General features: G+C 41.7%; 1 protein-coding gene across 2 annotated transcripts; it reads right to left on the reverse strand.

Annotated features, from left to right (window-relative positions):
* Positions 1-133: 133 nt before the first annotated feature.
* Pabir2 (PABIR family member 2) lies at positions 134-24,073 on the reverse strand. 2 transcript variants are annotated; one of them, XM_059250828.1, is made up of 9 exons: positions 23,663-24,073; positions 20,885-20,963; positions 15,733-15,776; positions 15,601-15,655; positions 15,256-15,357; positions 14,885-14,967; positions 13,814-13,875; positions 10,087-10,183; positions 134-2,478 (listed from the first exon to the last, which is right to left on the reverse strand). In XM_059250828.1, exons 1-9 carry the CDS (start codon positions 23,758-23,760, stop codon positions 2,334-2,336), a joined length of 765 nt encoding a protein of 254 aa, XP_059106811.1. In that variant the 5' UTR covers positions 23,761-24,073; the 3' UTR covers positions 134-2,333. The 2 variants fall into 2 exon arrangements, with proteins under 2 accessions (XP_059106811.1, XP_059106810.1); XM_059250827.1 differs by having other exon boundaries at positions 14,885-14,970.
* Between the last annotated feature and the right edge of the window lie 1,852 nt (positions 24,074-25,925).

The following is a 25,925-nucleotide window of genomic DNA, read 5'->3' on the forward strand; positions in this document are numbered from 1 at the left end:
TCTGCACAAATTTAGCTTTCTAGTCCATTTAAACAATATAGAGGTGACCAATAACAAAAGATTAGTTTACAAAGGAAAAGACTGTGGAAAGGTGTTTGTAGGGAGAAGGGGGTTGACAAGGGCGGGCGGGAGGGAGGGAGGGAGAGTAATCAGAACGAACTGTATACATGTATGAAATGGACAAATTTAAAACATTTCATTAAGTTCATTAATAAAAGAGTTGGCTTGAAACAGGAAAGTAAATCCCCCTGCCTCTTTGATCTCATCATACCATTGGGAGAATTTCAATTTTTTGCTCCAGCTTTACCTTACCACTGAATTTTTAACATGTTGAAATATCATCACATTTCAAAGATTATTTCTTAATAGTCTTAAATTTGGACTCTAAATTTGAACTCAAAAGTGTCCCTTTAAGGAAATAAGACAGAAGAGGGAGGGCAGACAAATCTGAAAGACAAAGCCGTTTCTTATGATTATGAAGGCAAAAGCCTTTGAACACGGTTCATTAACAGAGTGGATATGCCAAGTGCCATCAAAGAAACGTTTCTTTAAAATGGCACACGAGGGGACGATTCTTCTAACAGCACGTTTAGGTTAGGTTTGAAGGGTTCTGAGCTTTTCACAGGCTAAAGCAACAAGGGAACTAAAGCGTCCATTAACAGCCGGTATGAGAGTGATTACAATGTAAACTTAAGAGCAGACCCGTGTCTAGAATGACTGTGGCAAGCTAAGTGATGCTCCTTAACGGTTAGAAGAGAGGTTTGGCTGCAAGCAAGCTAATTTCTTGTCTGTGAATGCCTTCAAACCACCTCCAAGGGGTTTAGATTTCAAAAGACTTAAGTTCAATCATTTTCTGTTTGTTTCTTACATCCACTTAGGAATAGAATATCACAATTCTAGCAGGTACATGTGAATATTAAACAAATAGTCCACCCACTGTATTGAATATTAAGAGAAATCTAACAACACAGAGATCCTACGTAGTGTAATAAGTAATAATGTCACAATAGATCACACTTGGATTTCTTCACTATTTAATCAGGAGTTTCCTCCTGTGAAAATGAGAGCATATGTTACGTCACACTGCATATACACTGCTTAGAGCTGGAAGCAGAGGGCACAGTAGCATTGACCCTTCCAGTGCCTCACAGCTTCCTTACAGATACTCAGCTGCCCTCTATAGGGCACCAAGAACAAGAACTGGGTTCCGACTCTAGCACAACACAGTAACAAAAAAAAAAGAAAGAAAGAAAGAAAAGAAAAAAGAAAAACCCCACCAGTCACCACAGGACAAAACAAACTGAATGACAAGAAGGGATCAGGGAAAAGTCAAACTAGCACTGACACACAGAAAGCTTCCATTTCCACATTCCTTATGATATACGCCCCTACAGCACGGCAAGGTACCCCAAGGCACCTAAGGCCTCATAACACTAGCCGAGACCCTGACAGCTTCATGGACGCTGGCTTTGTACAGTGCTTTGTGCAAATAACTATTCGTTCATTTGGAGATGCTCCACACATCTGGTCAAGGCAGGAATTTCTTCTCCTTGGTAACACCACCTAGAAATATCAACAATATTTTATATATTCCTTAGGGCACCAGGGTTGGGGGGAGAAATAGCAACTGCGGTAGCAATAGTCCTAAGAATCTGAGGTGATTAATGCAGGCATCCTGTAAGTCCGTTTACATTCTCCACTCTACATCAGTCTTTACTGCATACATTCCAACAGCAAAGAAGCAATGAGGGAGTGATGGAAGCGACTATGAGTTTCTTCCCTCGGTGAGAAATGGCAAGGAAGCAGCTCAGACAGGGAAGGGAAACACAATGATGTACTTTAAGCTGATGCAGAAAAACAAAAGTTTGATATAATCCAAAGCAATTTGAATATTACTGTGAAATAAAGAGATGGGAAAGTATGTAGTCAACAGAGAATTTTTATAAATCTCTCAAGCAAGAGAATTTCTGATCACCTCTAATATGTCACTGCTGGGGAAAGAACAATCAGAAGATACACATTAGTGCCCCCCTTAAATGCTTGAAAGTAGGTGCTCTTTGAGGCACTAAGAAAAAAAAATCCCCCAAGCAATCAAAACTGTGTATTTGAGATTTAGTCATCAAACGCAAAATGAGATCAGCCCAAACAGATGTTAGTAAGGTGACTATGCTTGCAAATTGAACTTTAGAGGACAGAGATGCCCAGAAATAGGAGCATCGGAATGGTTGCAATCTGCCAAACTTTAATCCCCATCGTGGATCAAAGTTCTCTGCATTCCTCACTGAATGTTTTATGTGGGAAATAGTTAAAACACTGAATCAGAAATGGTTAAGTCACTTGGGTGAGAGATCATCCATCAAGATGAACGAAGAGCATGAATTGGAGCATGCTACTGGAGACTCTGCGGGAGCGCTGCCTGTAGCCAGTGAGTCTGAGGACAAGCCACTGCTGATACTACTGCCATCCAAAATATCTGAACTGAGGACAAAGCAAAAAGAATTATAAGCGAATGCATGTATCAGGGTCAACATAACATGCAATGACATGATTTCAAGGACGCACACATCAGTACAGCATTGGTAAATAATAAGAAGCATAAAGGCCACAGCAATGAAATGCATAATGGACTATGTTGTGGGACCTATGAAATTATAAAACCACGGAAACCTAAAGTAAGACTCGCAACATTCTGGATAACTTGATCATCCCCTTGGAGGCACCTGACTATGTAACATATGGTAAGCGTTCCTCTTGACATGCCATGGTTATTGGGATGGGGGGGCGGTTCCTGACCTTCTGCCTAAAAGATTTCTGTCCTCATATTTATCTTCTTACTTTTCCAGAGCCTTCGAGCAAGAATAACTGAGGTTTATCAAGGTATCGTTTCTTAAACTAGCTTAAGTGTGTCTTCAGACATATTACTCCTACCCTTGAGGACAGTTTTTCAACTGCCCTAAAACTGACCATTTTGTTTGCCCACTCCCAAGAGGCTTCAGTGCAAATATTAAAATCATTTCCTCCTCTAATTACATGCCTTTCCTATTCTTCTCAGTTTATGAAATCTTAATACGGTTTCCTTTCAGATCCAAAGGTCTCCCTGCTATCTGTAAGACTCCTCTTCTCACATCCTTCAGTTATTCCCCAGTTAAGCTTCTAAAACGCTCTCTCCTCATGGTCCCCATCACGTCTCTTTAATCCACACAACTGGCCTCTGTTCTCATCCTCCCACTTAAACTGATTTGGATACCGAGCACCTCTATAAGCCAGCCCAGAGATACATTTTCCACCCAGCTCAGATGCTCAGTGTTCCCAGAAATCAATCTGGCCTGCCTCAAAAGCCTGGCTTCTTCATACTTTACATGGAACCGAGAATCTCTGCTTGACATCAAGCCACCTTTCTTGCTTCAGTTCCCAGGGGTCATGGATCTATGCTCTTTATTTGCCTTGAATTTACTCAATCACTTATTATAATATTTACTAAGTGTCTGCCAAGTACAGAAACTATGTAGCTATTTGAAGGACAATGGTATGAAGAACAGACAAGGTCCCCAGCCTCACTGAATATACAGGGTAGTGGAGGAGACAGAGATTTAAATAATCAGGCTCATAAAACAATAATTAAACTTTGTGATGTGAGCAATAAAGGGAAGGAATGGGGGGGGTGCTATGAGAGGCTGACACATGAGTAACCTGATCTAACCTGGAGGAACTGTGAAAGGATTCTCAGAGGTGAGATTTGATTTTGATGGGAAAGGTCAGTAGGCATGAACTCGGGAAGGTGTAGGAAGAAGCAAGGACACTTCTGGGAATTCAAAGCAGAGAAGTACAGAGACAGTATAGAGTCCAGAAAACATAGTAAGAGCCAAACTGCAGGAGTAGTTCGGCAGTTTAAGTTTACACAGACACGTTTTTATTTTTGGAAACGGAAGAAAAACATAGAATTAGAGAAGGAATTATGACTCAAGGAAATACAGGTTCTAGTCTGTCACTAGCTCCTTTGCAAAACCCCATTTTGTTCTAATGCAGGCAATCGAAATGCTATGTCTTTAATATTATTTCTGTAAGTTTCTGAGCTGATGGGTTTCCACTGAGAGCAGTTTACAGTATATTTGTAAGTCTCAGGCCTCCACCGTCCCTCTGAAGGGCATCTTTTCCTCTCCCACCTTTCTATTCCTATTTTGTTTAAAAAATGCCATTTAGGGATGGGACCCAGGCCCTCACACACGGCTGGGCAAGCATGTTACCACTGGAGCTACACCACAGTCCCCTCTGTCATCTCTTTCTATTGCCTGTAGGTTGTTTTTAGGTGGAGACAGATTACAAATAGGTTTTGGAAAAGCAAAAATGAAAAATGGAAACAGTATATTCCACATTGCTTCTACACTATGCACACTGCCGTCAAATGCATCATCAATAATACCACTTTTAAGGAAGAAGTCTGGAAAACTTAGTTGGCTCTGATATTTGTTCAACCACATGGCAAATGGTCCAAAAATATGAATTATTCAACAACTGAAAAAAAAGTTACACAGATAATCCAAGACACTGGAAAATCAAAAGGACCTTTCTATTTGCCTTTGGAACATACATGAATTTTCCTCTGCAGCTTTTTGCCTAGACTAATATTAAAATGAATTGACTTTCCTAAAGCACATATTGGCTGGGCAGCACAGGGGCATGCTCTAGGCCGTTTGGCAGGAAGAAAGAGACTTAGATTACCATTTGGCCACCATGCAGATAATCTGAAGATAAATAAAGAATTCTTTATTGTAAGCACCAGAATGACAGGGAGCCCAGGATTAGAAGATTTCATCTGTAACAAGACCTGCTTGCTTAGGTGACTCTTGAAGTCATTCCAAAACACAAAGTAAGACTGTGCAGTGAAATGGTTTTCTAAACATTGTTGATTACTCATGAGAAAAAAGATGACAGAGACATTACCAATTAGAAAAAAAATAAAAATGAACATTTCAAAATGTCTTCTTCATCATCACACAGAGGGCACATGTCATATCACCCCATGTATGTAGAACGGGGTTTGTGTAACTGTATAATCCACAGAGGTTACTGTGTGAAAGTCATTTTTATTGATCACCATCACATCTTATACCAGGGCTTCTAAAAGCAACAGAGTATGGTCCAGTTTGAGTTCTTATTTTCTCGTATAACATCTGATGAGAGTGCTAATGGTAAGTGGAGACCAGAAGGCAGACAATCATAGGAAAGCAAAGGTAACTGAAATGGGACACAGGACTATCTGAATTGAAAGTTAAATGATGCACACATGCCACTCTTATATACATATATATTAAAAATAAGCTAGGGGGACTGCTGATACGGCTCAGTGGGTAAGGGCACTTGCTGCCAAGCCTGATGACCTGAGTTCAAAGAACAGAACCAACTCCTGAAAGTTGTCCTCTGATCTCCACATGTGCATGCCCTCACACAAGCAAATAAACAATTATAGAAAAATCCTCTAGGCATGGTGACACATGCCTGTAATCCCAGAATTTCAGAGGCAGAAGCAGGAGCATCAGGAGTTCAAGGTCATCCTTGGCTACATCATGAGTTTAAGGCTAGCTTTGGATACAGAATAAAAATTCTGCCTCAAAAAGCAAAAGAAAAACATTAAAAATAATAATGATGGCTAAAGTGTGATAGCACATGTCTGTAGACCCAGAACTCATGAGGCTACACTGGGATACATACTGAATTTTAGGCCAGTCTGGACTATATAATGAGAAGACGCAAACTATAAATCTAAGTCAAACTATTCAAATTAACCATCACATTAAACACTGACGCACTTTTACAGGCAAACAGGTATTCACTTCATCTTCTCTCTAGGCTAGGGACCCTGAAAGTATCTTTGTTTGCTTTGCAGTGCTGCAGACACGTACAGTCCTATCCCAGCCGGATAAGGAACAGAAGGGCAGCATCCCACAGCACAGAAGGGAAGTTCTTACTATGAAAAACAAAAACCAACCAACCAAAGAACTGAAGTACCGACTAAGGCAGACTTCTGAATTACACTCAAACTCTTGATGTTCACACATACTAAATGTAAAATGATATAATTCCAGCTTTGTAGTGGCAATGGTCCCCACATTCTGTTGACAGTGATTTCAGGATTTTTTTTTTTTTTTTTGGTTTTTTGAGACAGGGTTTCTCTGTGTAGCTTTGCGCCTTTCCTGGAACTCACTTGGTAGTCCAGGCTGGCCTCGAACTCACAGAGATCCTTTTTAGGGGAAAAAAGGAAATAAAATGTGTGCTCAAATGGACACAAACCCTAAATGGGTTCACATCAGTGTTCTAACTTAATTTATACTTCAAAGATGTCAGATTTGAAAGATTATTAGCTAGCACATAAACTTTAAGGACTATAAAATGTATCTTTTCCTTCTCTTTGTGGGATGGGACAGGGAAAAAGAAAAGTTTAAAAAGATGAGATCATATCTGCTAGTTATCAGATCTTTGAGCCACTCTCTACCAGGTAGCAAAAGAAAGTTTGCTTCCTTTCCACCTTCAGCAACAGGAATCAGGGCACAGGTGGTTCCTATCTCTGGCCCCACTTCTAAGAATATGGATGTATGATTTTGACCAATGGAACTGCATTAAGAGACAGAAGTGTCTGTAAAAGCAGAATCCAGATTCATTATTAAGAGTAACTCACAAAAATTCTTCCCTGCAAACGTAAGTGTCAACATCCTTAGTATATAATGTGTCCTGCAGATCTTAACACAATTTCAAGCTTTAAGATCCTTTGAGATGCCAGAAATTCATCTAGAAATGTTATTTGAAAGTTAAATAAGTAACTTTTTTTTTTTTTCGAGACAGGGTTTCTCCACGTAGTTTTGGTGCCTGTCCTGGATCTCACTCTGCAGACCAGGCTGGCCTTGAACTCACAGAGATCCACCTGGCTCTGCCTCCCGAGTGCTGGGATTAAAGGCATGTGCCACCACTGCCCCACCCCCCCACCCCTGGCTAATTAACTACCTTTTGAAAGGCTTGTGTGTGTAGTGCATGCATGTGTGTGCATATGAATATTTATGTCTGTCATTGCTCATGTAGAGACCAGAGGAGGCCAGAGGAGGATGTTGGGTCTCTCTTGGCCTTCTCTTTTGAGACAGGATCTCTCACTGAACCTAGAGCTTCCAGTTTTCTTAGCTATGCCAGCTCATTGGTAAGCTCCATTGAGGCACCTGTTTCTTCCCTCAACCCCCAGTACTGAAGTTATAGGCATGTGTGGCCATGCCTGGCTTTTCTGTAGGTGCTGCAGATCTGAACTTGGGTCCTCATGTTTGCACAGCAAGTGCCATTGTCCCAGTTATTGGCTTTGTTCTCTCTGGGGGAAAGGGTCTCACTCTGTAGCTCAGACTGACCCCAAACTCCTAGGCTCTTTGATCCTTTTAACTCAGCATCCATTCAGTTTGAGGTTCATTTAGCATTAATGTCTGTGGCTCCAGGACTCTCACAGCAACTACAGGTTCATTCCTGGGTTGTAAGAGCAACTCAAGTTCCACTACAGCACTCATAGCTAGCTAAGGCTGTGCTGGTAAAAGATGAGTGCCAGACAAGAAAAGGGACCACAAAAAATACTGTGCTGTTTCCTTTTTTCTTCTTTTGTTTTGGTTTGGATTTTGGTATTGCTGTGGATAAAATCCAGGGCCACGAGCATGCTAGAGAAGTGCTCTATCGCTGGGCTAGACCTCCTTCTGGTTTCCTTTTGCTTGATACAGCGTTACTATATAGTTCAGGCCAACCTGTTTCACTATGTAGCCTAGGCTGGCCTCCACCATGGCAATCTGCCTCAGGCTTCATTGTGCTAGGATTACAGGAATGTGCTACCACAACCTGCTCCCTATCCTTGCTTTCTAATTTGTGTGAATGTCTTTTGGTATTTTGTGGCAATGTAAAAAGAAAAAGACAAAAAATATAAATATTTATAAATCTCACCATGCATTTTTTTTGCCATGCTGGAGGTGGAACACAGAGCCTTGTACAAGCTAAACATGCTCTCTACCACTGAGCTACACACCCAGCTCCTCATTCTCCTTGTTTTCTGCTTGGCAAAATGTTGTGAACTTTTTCCTCATTGGATCACTTGATAAATAACTGGGTAAGCAAATCTATTTATAGTCATGTGCCTATATTCACACTTTACCAAAAGAGCCACATGCAGTGTGCACAAGGTATATAGTTTCATCCACTAGTCCTCTTGACAAGCTTCATGAATTACTCTTTGCAATCTCTACATACCTGGGGAGACACACTGTACCAAAATTAGCAATTGAGCTACCAAGGATACACAGAGACAGTGGAAGATACAAAAAGGACCAATCTAAAAGGCATTCCAACAGTACCAGTCAGCAAGCCTCATGAATGACAATAAGCTAGGACTTGCTCACCCAGAAGTGCAAGTTATCTTAAATAAAATGATACACATGCAATCTGGGAAGAAGAAATTGTCAACCCTTAGAGCAGTGAGTGGCTTTTATATTTTTTCCATTTAGAGGGTTCCATTTTATTCTATTTTTAAAGTGAATGCCCTTGTGAGTTTTTTATAAAAGGACTCTCAGCTATAAAACCCAGGGATCAGCCGGGCGGTGGTGGCGCACGCCTTTAATCCCAGCACTCGGGAGGCAGAGCCAGGCGGATCTCTGTGAGTTCGAGGCCAGCCTGGGCTACCGAGTGAGTCCCAGGAAAGGCGCAAAGCTACACAGAGAAACCCTGTCTCGAAAAACCAAAAAAAAAAAAAAAAAAAAAACCCAGGGATCGAAAAGTTCTACAAGGTGTTACACAATTGTATATAGAATACGGGTACTTAGCAAGTTGACGGGAATATCCTGAAAGAGTTCAAAATATTATCTAGGAACTGCTACTACGCCTTCCTCCCAGATGTCTGTCAGCATCCAATTGCTCAACTTCAAGAATAGGAAAAGAAGTCAATTCGCTCATAAAACACGGAAAACCCTTATGTTACAGACCTAAACTAGAATGAGAAAGATTATCAGTCATGTGGTCTGGATCGTAAGAATTAGTAACTACTACTATAAAAAAAAAACTGCACATTTAAGTGGGGGTTGATGGTACATGCCCATGGTCCCAGTGCTCAGGAGGCTTAAGCAGGAGGGATGTAAGTTCTAGGTCAGTCTGGATTACAGAGTGAGCTTGAGGTGAGCCTGCACTATATAGTTCGACTATGTTTCAAAATGTAATGAGAAACTGCAATCTTAATTAGCATTGTGATTGACTACTATAAATTTTCTGAAAAGATTTTATCACAATAGATCCCATTACCTAGCAAATATCACAGGTATAATGATTTGAATATGAAATGTCGCCTACCAGCTCGTGTTGAAGGCTTGGTCACCTGGGTAGTGGCACTATTTTGGGTGGTGGCAGAAACTTTAGGAGGAGGAACCCACCTGAAGCAAGGAAGGTACTGGGAGCATGAACATGAAAGTCATACTTATCCCTAGTCCCTTCTTTTCTCTCTGCTTCCTGGCTTCCATGAGGGCAGTAGCCCCTGACAGATATTCCCACTGCCATGATGACCTGCATCAGCACAGGCCCAGAATCAAGAGAGCCTGAGAACTACAGACTGGACCTTCTGAAACCATGAGCTGAATGAAATCCTCCTCCCCTTGCTCATGCCAAGGATTTTGTCCTAGTGATACACATAGCTAAGAGAATGTAGCCATCTCTCAGAAGTCAAAAGCATGGAACATGAAATGCAAGCAGAGCAGTGATAATTACTATGCATTTTCTCTACAGCAACCCACAGGCTTTTTCCCACCAGTCAGCTGATGACACTACACAGTACTATCCCATCCCTATCTATTGAGAAAGTCTGACCTAACAGGCTGAGAAAAAAATAAATGTGCAAAAAGGATACACATACTTCCAAAGAAGTACTTGGGGCTTTCAGAGGACCTGGTCATTCAAAAACATCTCCACCTCTGTGAAGACTTGCCCTATGTGAGCGTGCATTACATTTTATATTATCTCAATATTCTTTCAATGTGGTTCTTTTTAACGTGAGTCATACCCGAATAGTTTTTTGTTTTTTCATTTCATTTTTACCATGAACTGAGATCAGACAGTTGCGGTGCATCTGCAGACAGCATGCTGGTGGTGCCTTGGAAGATTCTCTTGGGCTGGCTTTCTGTCTCCATCTCCCCTACAACACAAGAAACGCAGCTACATAAAACAGTTTGACAAACACAGGGCCACTGCTGAAATGAGGGGATATTTGTTTAGCCAAAGCTCAGAGTATTCCAAGCTCTTACATAAAAGTGCCCACATGTGCCAGGAGTCTAGGGCTCCAGAAGGCAGGAAGAACAAGAGTTCAAGCCTGGGCTACACAGCTACTTCCAGGTCAGCCTACACTATGTAAGAGTTTCTCTCAAAATACCTCCCCTTAAAACAGTGACCTTCTTATGTGCTTGAATATAAAGAAATACGCTTTTTTATACCTTGACCAAAAAAGTAATAGCTTTAAATTTTTCATGCATTATGTTTAGCATGTTACTTTCTCTCTCTGTCTCTCTGTCTCTCTCTCATAAAAGTGAACACTGATTTTATCAGACAGCCTGAATCAAAGCTTACCAAATGTGGAAATAAAGCAGGTATTCCCAAATAGTTAAAGCTCACAGTGGCTATTTTATGGCTAGCAAAGATTACTTATTATATATCTTTTAATATCTTAACACATCTTGAGACAGCAGCAAAATGTATTTTCTGATAGTGTGGAAATAGAGGTTGAGGTAGATGATATACTAAATATAAAAATACAGCTGAAAGTACATCCGAAAGCAGTAACAGTAACTCGGTTCACAGACTTGGAACTGTACTGTTTTACTCAACCCTGTAGATTTTCACTGAACTTGTAATCATAAAACATGGCACCAATGGGAATCATGCTTAACATTTTACCACTAACTAGTATGGGTTGTTTGTCTCTTCTCCCCTGCCCTGAGCTCTGTTTTTATTTTAACTGTGCATATTCCTTGGAGCTGATGGTCTTTATCTGAGCTCGAAAATAGAATGGAAAAGACAATTTAAGATAAATGTGGTGAACATGTCTGCAATCCCAGCATTTGTGAGGTAGAGGCAGGAACATAACCCCCAGGCTTGAGACCAACTGGGCTCCCCAGAATGCCACAGCAGCCTGTACTACAGAGTGAAACCCTGTCTCAAACAAGCAGAGAAACTAGCAAAAATCAAACCTATTGAATTCAGGAGCCTAGCTATAACTCAGTAGAACCATGGAACTGAACTTAAAATTGTATGAACTACTTATGACAGAAAAAGATACAACAAGAACACATGTAAACTTCCTTTTCCCTACTGTGAATTAAGTAGTATTACTTTTTCTTCTGGAGCTGTTGTGAAAGTTATTGAAACTCACCAAAGTTACATTTCTCATTTACTTTGTTCAGTGAAGCTTTGAAACTATATAGGGTTTTCAACTCTAGCAAGGAATTCCTCCACCTACTGGTAGATTTTGGAATAGCTACTAGACAAACACAATTTCATTAAGTTTCTGAACAGATTTTACTTTAATAATAACAATAATAATAACTTTAGTTTAAAGTGTACTTTCATCTAATACTCTTGAGAACATTCCTAAGGTTATAAATGATTCTTTGAAAGATTAAATAAAGGGACTTGATTTACTAAATATGAATATTATTACTATATCAGGATCTACTTTCCAAAGCATATCATCTTTAATTTTTTTATAATTTCATATATGTAAACAATTAAATTGATCATATTCATCATCAATTCCCCCCTCCTATACTCCCTGGGTCCTCTACCCACCATGTCCCCACTCCAACTTCGTATCTTCCTGATTTGGTTTATAACCTACTAAGTCCAGTTAGTGTAGTTCATATGTGCACGGGTTTGGGGCCATCCACTGGAGTATGGGCAAACTACCAGTGGCTACAACTCTGGGCAGTCCTGGGTAGTTTAGAACTCATTGTGTAACCCAGCCTGGCTCCAAACTTATAGTGATCCTCCTGCCTCTGACTTCTGGTTTTGAACTCCCCAAGTAGCAGAGAATGACCTTGATCCCTCCTGATCCCCCTGCCTCTACCTGCCAAGTACAGTGATTACAGGCATTTACCACCAAACTGTTTATGCCCCAGTAGAGCAAACTGAGGGCTTCATACATGTCAGGCAAGTACTCTCCCACTCGTGTTACATGCTCAGTCCTGCTGGATACTTTTGAACAGCCTGCTGAAGCTGAACTGACTCGGCCTGCTATCTCCACTACCCAAGCGTTGTGATTGCCCAGTTGTGTGTCACCATACCTAGCTATCCTTAAGTCTAAGTTGTATCAAATATAACACCTCTGATTTTGTGTGTGAGGCTAGGGCTGGAAAGATTTCACCAAAGCCATTTTCCTAGTATTAGTTTCTTGGTCCTGAAGGTGATCTGAATTGCTTTATTTGTTTTTGCGGGTTTTTTTTTAAAGATTTACTTACTTTTATGTGTATGAGTGTTTTGACTACATATATACATGTGCACCCATGCATGCCTGGTGCCTGCAAAGGCCAGAAGAAGGTATCAGATCCCCCGGAAATGTGCGTGCTTGGAACTGAACCCAGGTCCTCTTCAAGAGCAGTATTTGGTCCCAATCACTTAGCCATCTCTTTAGCCCCTATTTATTTATTTATTTATTTGTTTGTTTGTTTATTTATTTATTTATTTATGTGCTTACTTATTTACTCACTCATCTATCTATCCATCCATCTATCTATCTATCTATCTATCTATCTATCTATCTATCTATCTATCTATCTATCTATCTATTTCTGTTTCTTGAGACAGTTTCACTCTATACTACAGGCTGGCCCTGGTAGTTCTATGGTCTTAGCCTTCCAAGTGCTAGGATTACAGTCATAAACCATCACCCTTGGCGGAACTGCTCTTTTTTAGTTTTTAAAGATTTATTTTTATCATTTTTAATTGTGTGTGTGTTTGCATTTCTGTTGGTATGTGCATATGAGTGGAGGAGCCTTTGGGAAGCCAGAGGCGTCAGATTCCCTGGACACGGAGTTGCATGGCTATAAGGCACCTAATGTGGGTGCTGGGCACAGAACTCAGGTCCTTTATAACAACCACTGAACCATCTGTCCAGACCCTGCATTGCTTTTTTCTTAAGGCAATTGTTAAAACTCTTCTTTAAAATGACATCTGCTTATGCCTGTAGCTTAAAGTGTTTTCCTTTAGCAATTCTAGTGTTTCAGGTTTTATACTAAGGTCTTTGATCAATTTTGAATTGCCTTTTTGTTTTGTTTTGTTTTGTTTTTTTGAGACAGGGTTTCTCTATGCCCTGGCTGTCCTGGAACTCACTTTGTAGACCAGGCTGGCCTCAAACTCACGGAGATATCCCTGCCTCATCATTGAAAGGTAATTATTTTGGGAATATATATTTATAATATGAATATAAGAATATGATTCCGATATGAATTATAAAATTTATGTAACTTAGAACCCGTAGAGCATGGTTGAAAATGTTTAACATTTCTTTAGAAAAAGAGAAAAGTAATTCTGTGAATTCATTTTGGACAAAAATTCTAATTTAGGCTTGGCTAAACTCAGTATTTCCCCCAATATTATTAAAATGAAGGTATACATATTTAGTAAGGTGTACAATGTCATGATCTGGTATATATGCAAATACATTTATTACCATGCCTACTTATCTCTTTTCTGGTGTGTTATAAGAACATTTAAGATGTACTCTCTTAGTAGGTTTAAGTATGTAGCACAGTACTCAGCCATAGCTACCACATACCTTTTCTCTTAAGAGGACCAAGAACACTGGGCTTAATGCACTTGCCTGGACTCTGACGACTCCTGCTTTGACAAATAAACAAATAGGATGATATGAAGTGCTTCCAAGATGAAAGACTAACAGCATTGCAGCCCACCAAATAAGTAACATGGACAGTCATACAGTCAGAAATACAAAGTGCTTACATGGTAGGGTGATTTGAGTCAGCATGTGGTGATATGAAAAAACGTGGCATTTTAAGCCTTTTAAAAAGTATTAAGGCAAAATACCCACAATTGCTTAAAGAAAAGTGTCTTACTAAATATGTATTTGGATTTTGATCTATAACCTCTTTTATCTTTAAAAAGGGCATTAGTATGCTAGTGTGTGTGTGTGCGCGCACACACACATTTTCTCTGAATATAAATCAACACTAAGCACTGGGGATATAGCTTAGTGATAGTGTTTGTCTAGCATTCAGGAGGCTCTTGGTTCAAGCCTCAGTATCACACTCAATCCATCAATCAACATTAAATCTCAAACACAGAATCTTGCAAAATATTAATGCCTCAATATAAGTGATGAGCATATGGTTGTTCATTATGAAGTTCTAACCATTTTGATGTATGTCTGAAAAATTCCATAATAAAATTAATTTGAGGAAAAAAGTAATGAATAATACTCCAGACACTCCTCTCTCTCTCTCTCTCTCTCTCTCTCTCTCTCTCTCTCTCTCCCCCTCTCTGTGTGTGTGTATGTTATGTGTGTATGTGCACATGCATGTGCAAGTTCATGTGCCTGTTTATGTGCCTGTGTGGTAACATTCTTGGAGTCCAAAGAAGGATGGTCTATCACAGTCCACAGTCCACCTTATTCCTGTGAGACAAGGTCTCTCACTAAATCTGGAGCTAGGCTAAGCAAGCCTGAGCTATCCTCCTGTCTCAACGTCTCAGTGAGGTTACAGGTGTGAGTGGCCATGATGAGCTTTACACATGGGTTCAGGGGTCTAATTTCAGACCCTCATGCTTGCAAGCACTTTTCCCCACCCAGCCGTCTTTCCGGTCCCCACATTCAACACTGCAATTCACTTACACTGAAAAGTGTCTTGGATTCAGAAGAGGACTTGATGGCATGTCACTGCTACTCATAAACATTTGCGAGGATGGTGAAAGGCACTGCTAGGGAAAGTACATGTTCCATTAAAACAGTTACAGCACTCCAGGTTTCCAAAGGTGCTCTTTGGTTCTGATTTTTGTTTTTCAAAAGGTTCTATTGAAATACGACAGAGACAGCGTTCCCTGCAAGTGCTTCCTCCTACATACGACATTTCCCAGTTTGCTACCATAGCTTTGCATTGCTTCTTCAAGTCCGGGGAGACTTTAAAGTTGAATTGTGTATATATATTTTAGAATAAACAGCTTGCTGTGGAAAAGACAGTTAATATCTTGTTGACAATATCCTACCTTTTCAAATCCTCTGGTTGGGGAAGGTGCCGGAGAAACTGGAGTAAAGTCAATTCTCTTTGGAGAATATAATTTCTCTGGCTTGTCAAAATCACTATCACTCTGTGAACATAAAATATTACCCTCATTCAGCATATCGCAGTACTACTACAGTAACTACTACAGTATATTCTGAAGAGTAGAAATGGACACATTCAAACATTCGGCTGGTAAAGCAGAGATCAAAACTAAGAGTCATTCTGGAAGCTGGAAGGCTATCGGTCTGTGAAGGAAACTCCCAAGTCAGTTGACGGACACAGAGACTTCCGGGAAGTTATAAAACCAGCACACATGGGGACACTTTACCAGGCTCAGGCTCTCATCCCATGACTGGCTTATCTGCATTCCTCCTTGGACTTCCCTAAAACAGAAACACAAGCCATCAGAGTTTATAAACAAGACACAGTAGGCGAGGCCCTGCCCTTGCTAAGCACTAACCTCTCATGGGACGCTCCTCTGTTCATCATGTCCAGGCCTTCTTCCTACAAGGATAAGCACATGTGCATAACCATAGTTTTCAGGCACGTGTCTATTTCAAAGAACGCTGAAATAATCCCAGAGGATCGGAACTACCCTTCTGAGACCGGCAGCCATGCCTTACCAGTATTTCACGGCAGACTCAGAAGAAGGGCAATGCTTCCAGCAACCAGAGTGGCACCCTCACGAATTTTTAAGATTTTAGTCTTAAATTTCTGACCTGAGCTAGTAAGTTAAGTGTAAACACCTAGTACTCTGTGCATCACAAAGCATCAGTTGCTGTCAGAATTAGTGTACAACCTCTTCCTACATAATTCTTCATATTCTTAGAAACTCAGCTCTTCAAACCCCTGAACATTAATACACCAGAGGCAATGCAAGCAGTCTTTAGAAAGCATACCAGGTGTCCAACCTCAAAGCACCATCTGTCGCCAGACAGGCCCTGACTTTAGCACTTTTCCCAAATGAATGGAAAACTGTATAAATTTAAGGAAAAAAAGACTGGGCCTTGGAAGTATTCATTATTCCACTAATCTAAAATAAGAAGCTATGTGAAATGGGAAAGAAAAAATGCCAATGATATCAATTTTTATTACTGATGCACTAATGAGTAAAGATAGGCTAACAAACCCAACATAACATTTTCTATATGATTAATGTTCTCAAAAATACTTTAAAATGGCAATAAGAACATTTTGCTTCCATGCTGTAAATCATCTCTAAGGTTTGATTTCTAATGCTATCACCACAAACCATAACAGTTAAAGGAAGATCAGCTTCAGGGAGAGAGTGTTTGCCTTGCAAGCACACCGCCCACCCTAGCGAGGATCAATGAAAGAAGGCAAGGTTAACCTTCAAAATAATTGCTGTTTTCCTTACATCATCTTTTCTTCTCCTTTAGACAGGATTTCATATAGCCCAGGCTGACTTTGAACTCACTGCTTAGCTAGCTGATGATGACCTTGCATTTCTGATCCTCCTGTCTCCACCTCTTGAATATCTTGAATATCTTGTGTATGGAGTGCTGGGGATGAACCCAGGGCTTCACGCATGCCAGGCAAGGACTCAATCAATGGTCTCAAGCCCTCAACTTTTAATATCACAAAACTGAAATGATTTGGAGGCCAAATTATGTTCCTTCGAAAATAATCACAATCTTGTCACAGAAGGTAAGATATAATTCAAACCAGTGGATCTTACAAAATTGTAACAGTTGTAATGTAAATAATTATTATTTTCTAAGAAATACAAATGAACTTGCAAGTGTATCAAATCAAACAAGACAATTATTCTGCTTAAGAAGCTTTATGCTATTACAACAACAACAACAACAACAACAAAAACCAATTCTAATGTGAGCAGTAGAACAATGGGCTTTTTAGGCAAAAGCTAATTCAAGTAAAATTATCCACTGAAACATGATTTTCCCTTAAAAGGCACACCTCCATTACCCACTCCTGTATTTTTCTCTTCTAAGCTTTGAAACAAGAAAAACTGTACAAGTAAAATCCTTTGTAAAGTCTTTTTTTTTTTTTTTTTGTATTATGAAAGCAACATGTTTACCACTGAACTTTTAATGAGTTTGTTGAAAAATTATCTTCCAGGTAAGGAAATAAGACAGGGTTACTCTAACAGGCTGATGTGGGAAGCACACGTGTGTCGTCTAGAGAACTAATGCAGACCAAAAGGTAGTGAGTGAGCTCATGAGGAGAGCCCCAGTGAGGAAGAAGTCAGAAATTTCAATGCAACACTGATTAAACATACAACTTCTCAATCTTAGACAAAACTATAAAGTGGCTCTGAAACAGAGAGAGAGAGAAAAACAGAACTATGTCTAGACCAGAAACAAGAATAATTTATCAGCTGGAAAAAAAAACCCCTTCTAGGAGCTTTAGGGAGATGCTGAGTAAATGGTGTTAAGGAAAGCAAAGAGCTCAAGTGGGATAAGAAATGAGCCCCCTGACACAGACAGTTAAGTGGGCATTAGTGACATTTTCAAGGACAGCCTTTAATGGAGTTGTGGTAGAAGCAGCAAGATTACCAACTAGCAGGAAATTAGGAGACAAGGCGCCAGATACAGTCAAGGCTAGATCATTCTTTGAAAAAGGCCAGGGAGGAGAAAGGGAGGAAGGACAGACCTACAGGGGAAAAGGTCAATGTCCCATAGAGTATGTGTGAGGAAAAGGTGGGAGTCAAAGACTTAGAGAGGAGGAGACTGAGGGGTAAGAGAGGGGGGACACTAGCTACACCAAATGCCAGGGGCGTCAGAAAACATCTTGACCACCAGGGAGCAGCACCACATGTGAAGACAAAGGCAGTTTAAGGAGAAGAACACCGGTATTACAAAAGACAGGCGTCAGGGCTGGAGAGACGGCTCAGTGGTTAAGAGCTACTGCTCTTGCAGAGACCGGGGTTCAGTTCCCAGAAGCCACATGGCAGCTCACGTCTGTCTGTGACTCCAATTCCAGGAGATCCAACACCCTCTTCTGGCTCCCAAGGGCTCCTGAATGCACATGGTGCACATATATTCATGCAGGCTCAAACACATATTAAAAAAATAAATAAATCATTAAAAAATTCAAAGATAAGGGGTCTGTTTTAGCTGTGAAATGAGAAGTGTCTTTGGCTGGAAGTGAACAGTGGTAAATCAGGAAGTTAACAGAGACCAAAGAATAAAAAAGCTTTACAATATGGCGTTGGAGAACAGCATGGAATCAGTGGTACCTCAGCCCCCTGAGAGAATTCATCTTTCCTTTCAACCTTCCCATCTTTTCAACTTCTCTCCTTGTAATCAAAGCAACACCACTCCCCTGGTCACAATGAAACACAATTTCAGTCAGTTGGAGTCCTCCTTCTCCCAGAATTGTTATTTTAAAAAGTTGTAATAGCATAAGGCTGCTTAAGCAGAATAATTGTCATGTTTGGTTTTATACTATTACACATTCATTTGTATTTCTTATGGAAAATAGTAATTATTTACATTATGACTGTTACAATCCTGTAAAATCCATCTGTTTGAATTCTATCTTACATTGTGACAGGACTATGATTATTTTGAAGGAATGTAATTTGGCCTCCAAATCAACTGCTAGCAACTACTCGCAGACCTTTAACCCACACATACCCCTTCTGATTTGCTGCCTCTAACTCACCACTGAGTTGGAAGCTTACTATAATTGTGTATAAATTTTAGATGATTCACATATATCTAATCAGTCGGCAAATTATGGAGGTCCTACGTCCTCTCTGCTTGTCTTTTTACCATCTCATCCTTTCCATTTCATTTGCCAGCATTTTACTCTTTGCCTGTTACTATGGGACACGGAAGAGCACATTAAGATTTATACAGTGTGCTGTAATATTAGTACAGAGTGTCATTAATATCATGATGGTGTGGGAACATGTACAAAGGAGATATAAGGATTAAAATAGGTTTTGAAGGAGCAAAAACGCGAGAAAGGAGGAGGATGGGGTTGGTGGGCAGCATAAGGATCAGTGAATTACCATGGCCCTTTAGAAAATGAGGCAGCCAGAGCAAAGGACGGGGAGTAAGGACAGATGAGCCTAGACCAGAGTGGATAAGAATCTTCACCTCTTATAAAAGAGCTAAGTGAAGTGTAGAGAGGCCAATTCGTTTTCCCCGTCTTTGCTATGCTTCTCTTATCAGGAGCACAGCTGTATAACACGTAAGAACATTTTTCATATACCCAACAAAAATAAGTAGTTATATTTTCAAGTGCCGTCAGGGAAGTAGGTGAAGCGAATCAAACCTCTAGATAGCTAGCATCCCCTCTTTAAGTATTTTTAGCCAGTTCAGTGGAAATCTTTCTAAAATGTGTTAGAATGCCCCCTTTCTCAGACCGTTTAAACCAAACAGAACGGCACTGGAAGATCTCTAGTCTAGTGCCAGCCCAGCCACTTTCTGCTGTGTGATCCTAAGCAAGTCACTTGTGTTGGAGTCAGCTGCTGCTGCTCATACCTGAGACAAACCCCTCATGCCTTGTCTCTTCTCCACTTTGTGGAGACTGTTACATGAACTAAACGAGTGAAAGGACTTCGTACCATGGAAAATACAATCCAAGTGGACATGTTACTGGAAATTCAGAGAAGGTTAATGACCAGGGATCCTCTAGAACATTGCCATATGTTTCTAGACTAGTGACACCCTCGGGACTATCAACAGGCTCTTAGCCCTTGTGCCAAACCACAAACTATTGGGAGGGGAAAATCCTGCCTGCTGTTCTGCTTTTCCCTCTCCTCTCTGCTGGCAAGTATTAGCAGACCTTTAACCCACATGTACCTCTTCTGATTTGCTGCCTCTAACACACCACTGAGTTGGAAGCTTATTATAATTGTGTATAAATTTTAGATGATTCAGGGGTCAGAGAGGCTGTCCTATAAATAAATGGATGAACCTTTGTGCACAGACTATGGAAATCTAGTTCAGCCATTTAGAGGTCCGTGTGCTTACATCTCAGATGTCTAAAGCTGCCGAGTGAGTGAGCTCTGCATGTGAAGTGCTACTATATAAAAACCTCTTCATAATTTCCCCAGAGCAGCCATCTAATACAGTGATTCCCAACAGCTCTGGCTACAGAGAAGATACACACTCATCCACTCTTCTGGGAATATAAACATGTAGTTTCCAGGGGTCTTTATTTTAGACAACCAGTGTTAGCTGACAGATGAGTGTCAGAAACACTCTGCCACCATTTAAGTGATTTTTTTTATATCCTAGCACAAATAAAGACCACGGTTCTCAGCTATATTTGGAAGTTACTCCTGATTTACCTCACAACTGTGACGCAAGTAGAAATAAATAACAAGGGATGATTTTCACAAATACAAAGTCCTACAGCAAGGAAGGCAATTTTTAAGTCCCCCCACCCCTGTGTGTGTGTGTGTGTGTTTGTGTGCGTGTGTGTGTGTGTGTGTGTGTATGTGTGTGTGTACCAAAAGCTGAATGGCGGTGGCAAAAACAGTAGAAAAGATGGGTAAAATAAGTCTTTTTTTTTTTAAAAATTATGCACAGCACATAATTTCCCAGAAAGAGCTATATTTGAAAGTATCTCCTCCAATCTAAATCACTGCAGATACTTACTCTGATACTTACCAAGCTATGATGGCTCATAATTGTCGCACTGTTCCTCCGAGTTCTAAGTGGATACGGCTCAAAAACCTGTGAAAGGTCACTGAAAAGTAAAAAATAAAAGGATTAATGTCTTCTAAAGGAAGCTATCTGTCAACTGAGCTCAACGGCCTCCAATCTGTAATTAACAATGAACTCTTCAATGGCTCATCATTTTCTACAGACGAGGACCTCCTTACCGTCCGTCCTCTTGGCAGGGCCAGGCTGGAGTGCTTCGGCCTCTGCTTTCGCTAGACACTTATCTCCTCAGTGGTTGGGGGGACAGCTCTGAGAGGACTAGGGCGGAGCTCCAGACTGGTTCATTCCAGCTGCTTCAGGTCAGAACTACACCCCCAAACCAGTTCCTGTCGGATGTGAGCAGCTCAGCTCTTTACCCCAGAGAACCATGAGGACTACTTACTGCTTTGCATGTGTCACCTACCGCCTGAGAAGAGCTAGGGAGCGCGGTCTTAAGACTGAAAGAAGTCTCATCAACACGTCTGCCCCAAGCACCCGTTCTCCCGGTCTACCGCTGAATCCTGATGTCCAAGTGAACAGATATAACTAAAGAGATTTGCATTTTTTTCTCTTTGTTCATGTTTCCCCTTTGACCTCACACGCCCTACCATCATCTGTCAAAATCCTTCCTCTCCTTCCACACCTATCTCAAAAGCCTTGCTTCCGTGAAGGCACAGCACGGAATTCTCCTCATTCCACAAACATAATGTAACCATCCTCTACTTCAAACTCAAAGAAACTGGGAGATACAAGCTTCCTGAGACAGCGCCTTGCTTTTTTTTTTTTTTTTTTGGTCTTTCGAGACAGGGTTTCTCCATGTAGCTTTGTGCCTTTCCTGGAACTCCCTCTGTAGCCCAGGCTGGCCTCGAACTCACAGAGATCCGCCTGCCTCTGCCTCCGGAGTGCGCACCTTGCTTTTTAAAGACATGGTGTTGCTATGTTGTCCATGCTGGTTTTGAACTCCTGGGTTCAAGCATATACCACCACAGTTGGGTAAACTTTCTTTTTATTTTTGTTTGAAGAGCTAGAGATGGAATCAAGAACCTTGCATATCCCCATCAAAAGCTCTACCCTGAGCCACACTACCATACCAGTACATTTGTATGTCTGTATGTTCCTGTGGATGAAGTCATAGCCTCGTACATGTTGACAGGCACTGCTAAACAGCTACATACAGAGCTCACATTTTACCTTGTATGAAAAAAGAGGTTCCCCAGCATCACAAAAAAAGCAGAAAAGAGAAAAGGAATGAAATAGAAAATAAGTGTAAATGGTTATTAAGTCTCTCCGGAGAGGTGCTTTATTGGTCTTTGTATGATATCCCTGAAGTGCCTAGCAGTCTGTTCTGCCCGTGATAGGAATACAAGGATTTTCAAACCTGAACTGTTCTGGGCTCCAAGAGACCACTGACAATACCTATTTCAGCCATCCCCGTTTTTAAATGAGAAAGCAGACGTGAAAAGGTTAAATAACTCACTCAGTTCAGCTAGCTGGTGACAATTGAAACCAGGCCTGGACTCTTCGCCCCTTCTCTGTCACATCATGCTATCTTTCAAGTAATTACTTAAACTGTGATTCACAAAACAGTGGCACTTTTTTCTTGAATTGTCTAAATGCAGGTCAGTGGGACAGCCCAAGGCCCCAGCAATTGCTTGCTTACCAGACTTTTACAAGACAAGGAGAGAGAAGGTAGGGTGGAGGATGAGACAAAGAGACAATTTCCTCTTAAATATCCAAAAATTACTTGGTAATGCCAAGGACAACATCAGAAATGCAACAGTCACCTCATCATTCCCCCAGTTTCAAAATCATACTTAAATCTAGGGAAAAAATACTTGCCCCTCCGCAAAATACAGACGTTATAATCAGTTCAATTGGTGGCAAAGCATTATCAAGCCTTCGGCTGTGCTTGAAAAAAAATGTTTTGGGCTAATATTACTCCTCTGTACTGTATTAATGCCCTCTATGCGGGGGTCTCAAAATTTTCTTCAGATGAATCGTCTGCTTACAAAAGGGAAATGTGATAGGCTCATTAGGTGCGCCAACCAGCCCTCATTACCACAAGATTTTACTTTAAACTTCTTGGTGTCTTGTTTACTGAAAAGACAACATCCTGCCACTAAAATTAAAGGAGTGATTTTTTTCCCCATTATTTTCTCAAACCTGTGGTTTACTGACCTAAGTTACAAACCATCTCTTTTTTTTTTTTTCTTTTAGTCACTGGAACACATTTCAAGCAGCTTAAAAAACTGAAAACACTGTAATAAATCCAAATCACTTAATAAGATATGAGCGCCCCATGTAATCCCAAGTTATTAGATAAACTATGATTTCTTAAAGCAAACCTCTGTTAATGCCAGGGTTCCTAAACTCGGCATAGAAACAGCAGCTCTTAGAGTCAGGTGTCAAGTTACAAGCCTAATTCAGGGGGTTCAGCTTGACTTGCCCTGATGGAAATTAGCCAGGAAAAGCAACCTGTCAGCAGAGCCAGAAGGTTTCTACATTCTTTTTAAGAACTGGACAACACGGCCCCCAGGTAGAGAGGGCCCTTTTCTCAGACGTAGCCAGAGTGTGAGGTCAAACTTTCCCTCCATCTAGGGAGCCAAGTCACTGTGAAGAGAATAAGACCTCAACCCCTCAGTTCGGAGTCCAGATGAACTCGAACTGGCACTTTCGGGAAGGAAGACTTCTTGCCCAGGGACAAACCTCTGAACCCCACACTCCGTCCTCCCCAGTCCAGCTCACCTGAGCACATGGATCAGGGGAGCACTGTTGGACCGTCTCAGGGTGCCCCCATCGGATGTGTCAGCCTCAAAATCCAGCTCCATTTTCTCCTGGGCCATTCGGAGACTTACTAGTAGGCACAGCCAGCAGTGCTCACCTCTTGGTGCTTTGCTATGGACTCACTGCAGGACTGAGCTGCTGGGGACTGGCAGCTGGGGGCGGGGGCTAATGGGCGGAGGCTTGGGCGCGAGGGCGGAGAAAAGTGGGAGAGGAGGATGCAGATGAGGCAGGATGTGGGGGTGGGTGGGTGGCGGAGGAGGATGGAGAGCTTGTGTTGGGAGGGGGACAGGATGAAAAAAAAAGGATGGAGGAAAGACAAAGGCGGGAGAAGGAAAAAGGCACAGAGGTTGATAAAGGATAGATGGAAATGCAGTGCATAGGATAAATGGAAGAGGACAGAAGTGGGAAAAGAGGACAAAGGTCAGGGAAGAGGAGCACAGGGATGGGAAAGGAGGAGGAGGGGATGTGTGGAAGAGGGAAGCACAGAAGGAAAAGAAAAGGGAGGAAACTAGGCAGTGGCAGAACTCATGCTGTCATTTTTCCCGCCTAAGACCGCAAGCGCGGCTCGGCTACAGTTGCTGTGGCTGCCTTTGCAGCGCTAGCAATAAGGACTTGACAGCTGGCCAGGCGGCCTCGGCAGCTCCACCTCCACATGCTCAGGGTCTCGGTCCAGTCCGCCATGCTCCGGGACCCGGCCCCCAGGGCCCCTCAGCGCAGGGATGGCGCCTTTTCGCTCCCTGGCCCCCGCCCGCCCGCAAGACTCGGAAAAGAGGTCGGCTCTCTGCGCCACCGCAGCGCAGCTTCTCCCTCTTATTGGTTCTAATAACCTGCGGACCCGCTGGAGCTCAAACTGAATTCTACAATCTGCCGCCTCTTTTGCCTCCCACGCTTCAGAAATGGGAGCCTCCACGGGGCCAGTTCTTCCGCATCTTGTCGCCCATTGGGCGTTGCGCATGCGCCTGGCAGCTGCTCCAATGGGCCTGCGGGCAAGGCGCATGCGTAAGAGCCTCGCCCGGCAACCCGCCTTCAAAAGGGAGGGGCGTTTCCAGGGGGGCCCGAAATCTTCCTGCGTGGCATTGGTCCGGGAACCCTGGCGCCGTATTTCGAAAAGAGCCAATCGTTTGGAGACTGGAGTATCAGTTTTTAGAGTAATATTCAAGAGAAAGGGATTTTCACATTATTTCACTCCAAATTTGTACTCTGACCTCTGTGATCCCCAGTCATTTCTCTAATATGCATGTGCATGCCTGCATTCACTCGCGAGGAGGTCAGAGAGGGTGCTGGATCCCCTGGAGCTGCAGTAGAAGGTGATTGTGAGCTGCTGGGTTTGGAACTCTGGTTCTCTGTAACAGCAGCAAGACCCTTAACTTCTGAGCCATCTCTTAAGCCTCCCTTACTCATTTATTAAATCCCTCGGTTTTGTTGGTTTTCTGTCTACCAAGGTCTGATTTCTTTTTCAGATCACCTGTTTTAACTGCACCAGGCAAAAATAAAAGATTCGTTTTCTTCCCAAGGCTTATGGAGATTCTAACAATCATAATATGATGCATATGAGAGCTGGAATTGTTTAAAAAACACCTATATGGCACTAACTACATGCTATGCGGCATTATAACAACTGCAAAAATATTAAATCATCTCATTTTCAGCACTGAAAATCCCTTCTAAGATACTGCATCATTTCAACCATCCAATGCTACAAAGTATGGGAAATATAATAATTATCAATTAATTTGAAAATACAGCAAAATAGAGCTAGAGAGATAGCTGAGTGACTGAGAGCACTTGCTTCTCTTCCAGAAGACCCGAGTTGGCTTCTCAGTATCCATCTCAAGCAGCTTCACCACGTCCTTTAACTCCAGCTCCAGAGTACTCCACACCCTCGTCTCATGGGGAATCCACAGGGATGTAGCATAGACACACATACACACAATTAAAAATAAGTACTTTTATTTTAGGAAAAATAGAAGCTGAAGAAATGGCTTAGTGATTAAGAGCATTCGCTGCTCTTGCAAAGAGCAGGAGTTCAGTTTCCACCAACCAAGTCTGGTGGCTCACTTACCTGTAACTTCAGCTCCATGAAGTCCAATGTCCTCTTGGCACATGCACACACTCATACAAACTCTTTCTCTCTCTCTCTCTCTCTCTCTCTCTCTCTCTCTCTCTCTCTCTCTCTCTCTCTCTCTCACACACACACACACACACACACACACACACACACACA

Source organism: Peromyscus eremicus, chromosome X (assembly GCF_949786415.1).
Source record: "Peromyscus eremicus chromosome X, PerEre_H2_v1, whole genome shotgun sequence".
Taxonomy (NCBI): domain Eukaryota; kingdom Metazoa; phylum Chordata; class Mammalia; order Rodentia; family Cricetidae; genus Peromyscus; species Peromyscus eremicus.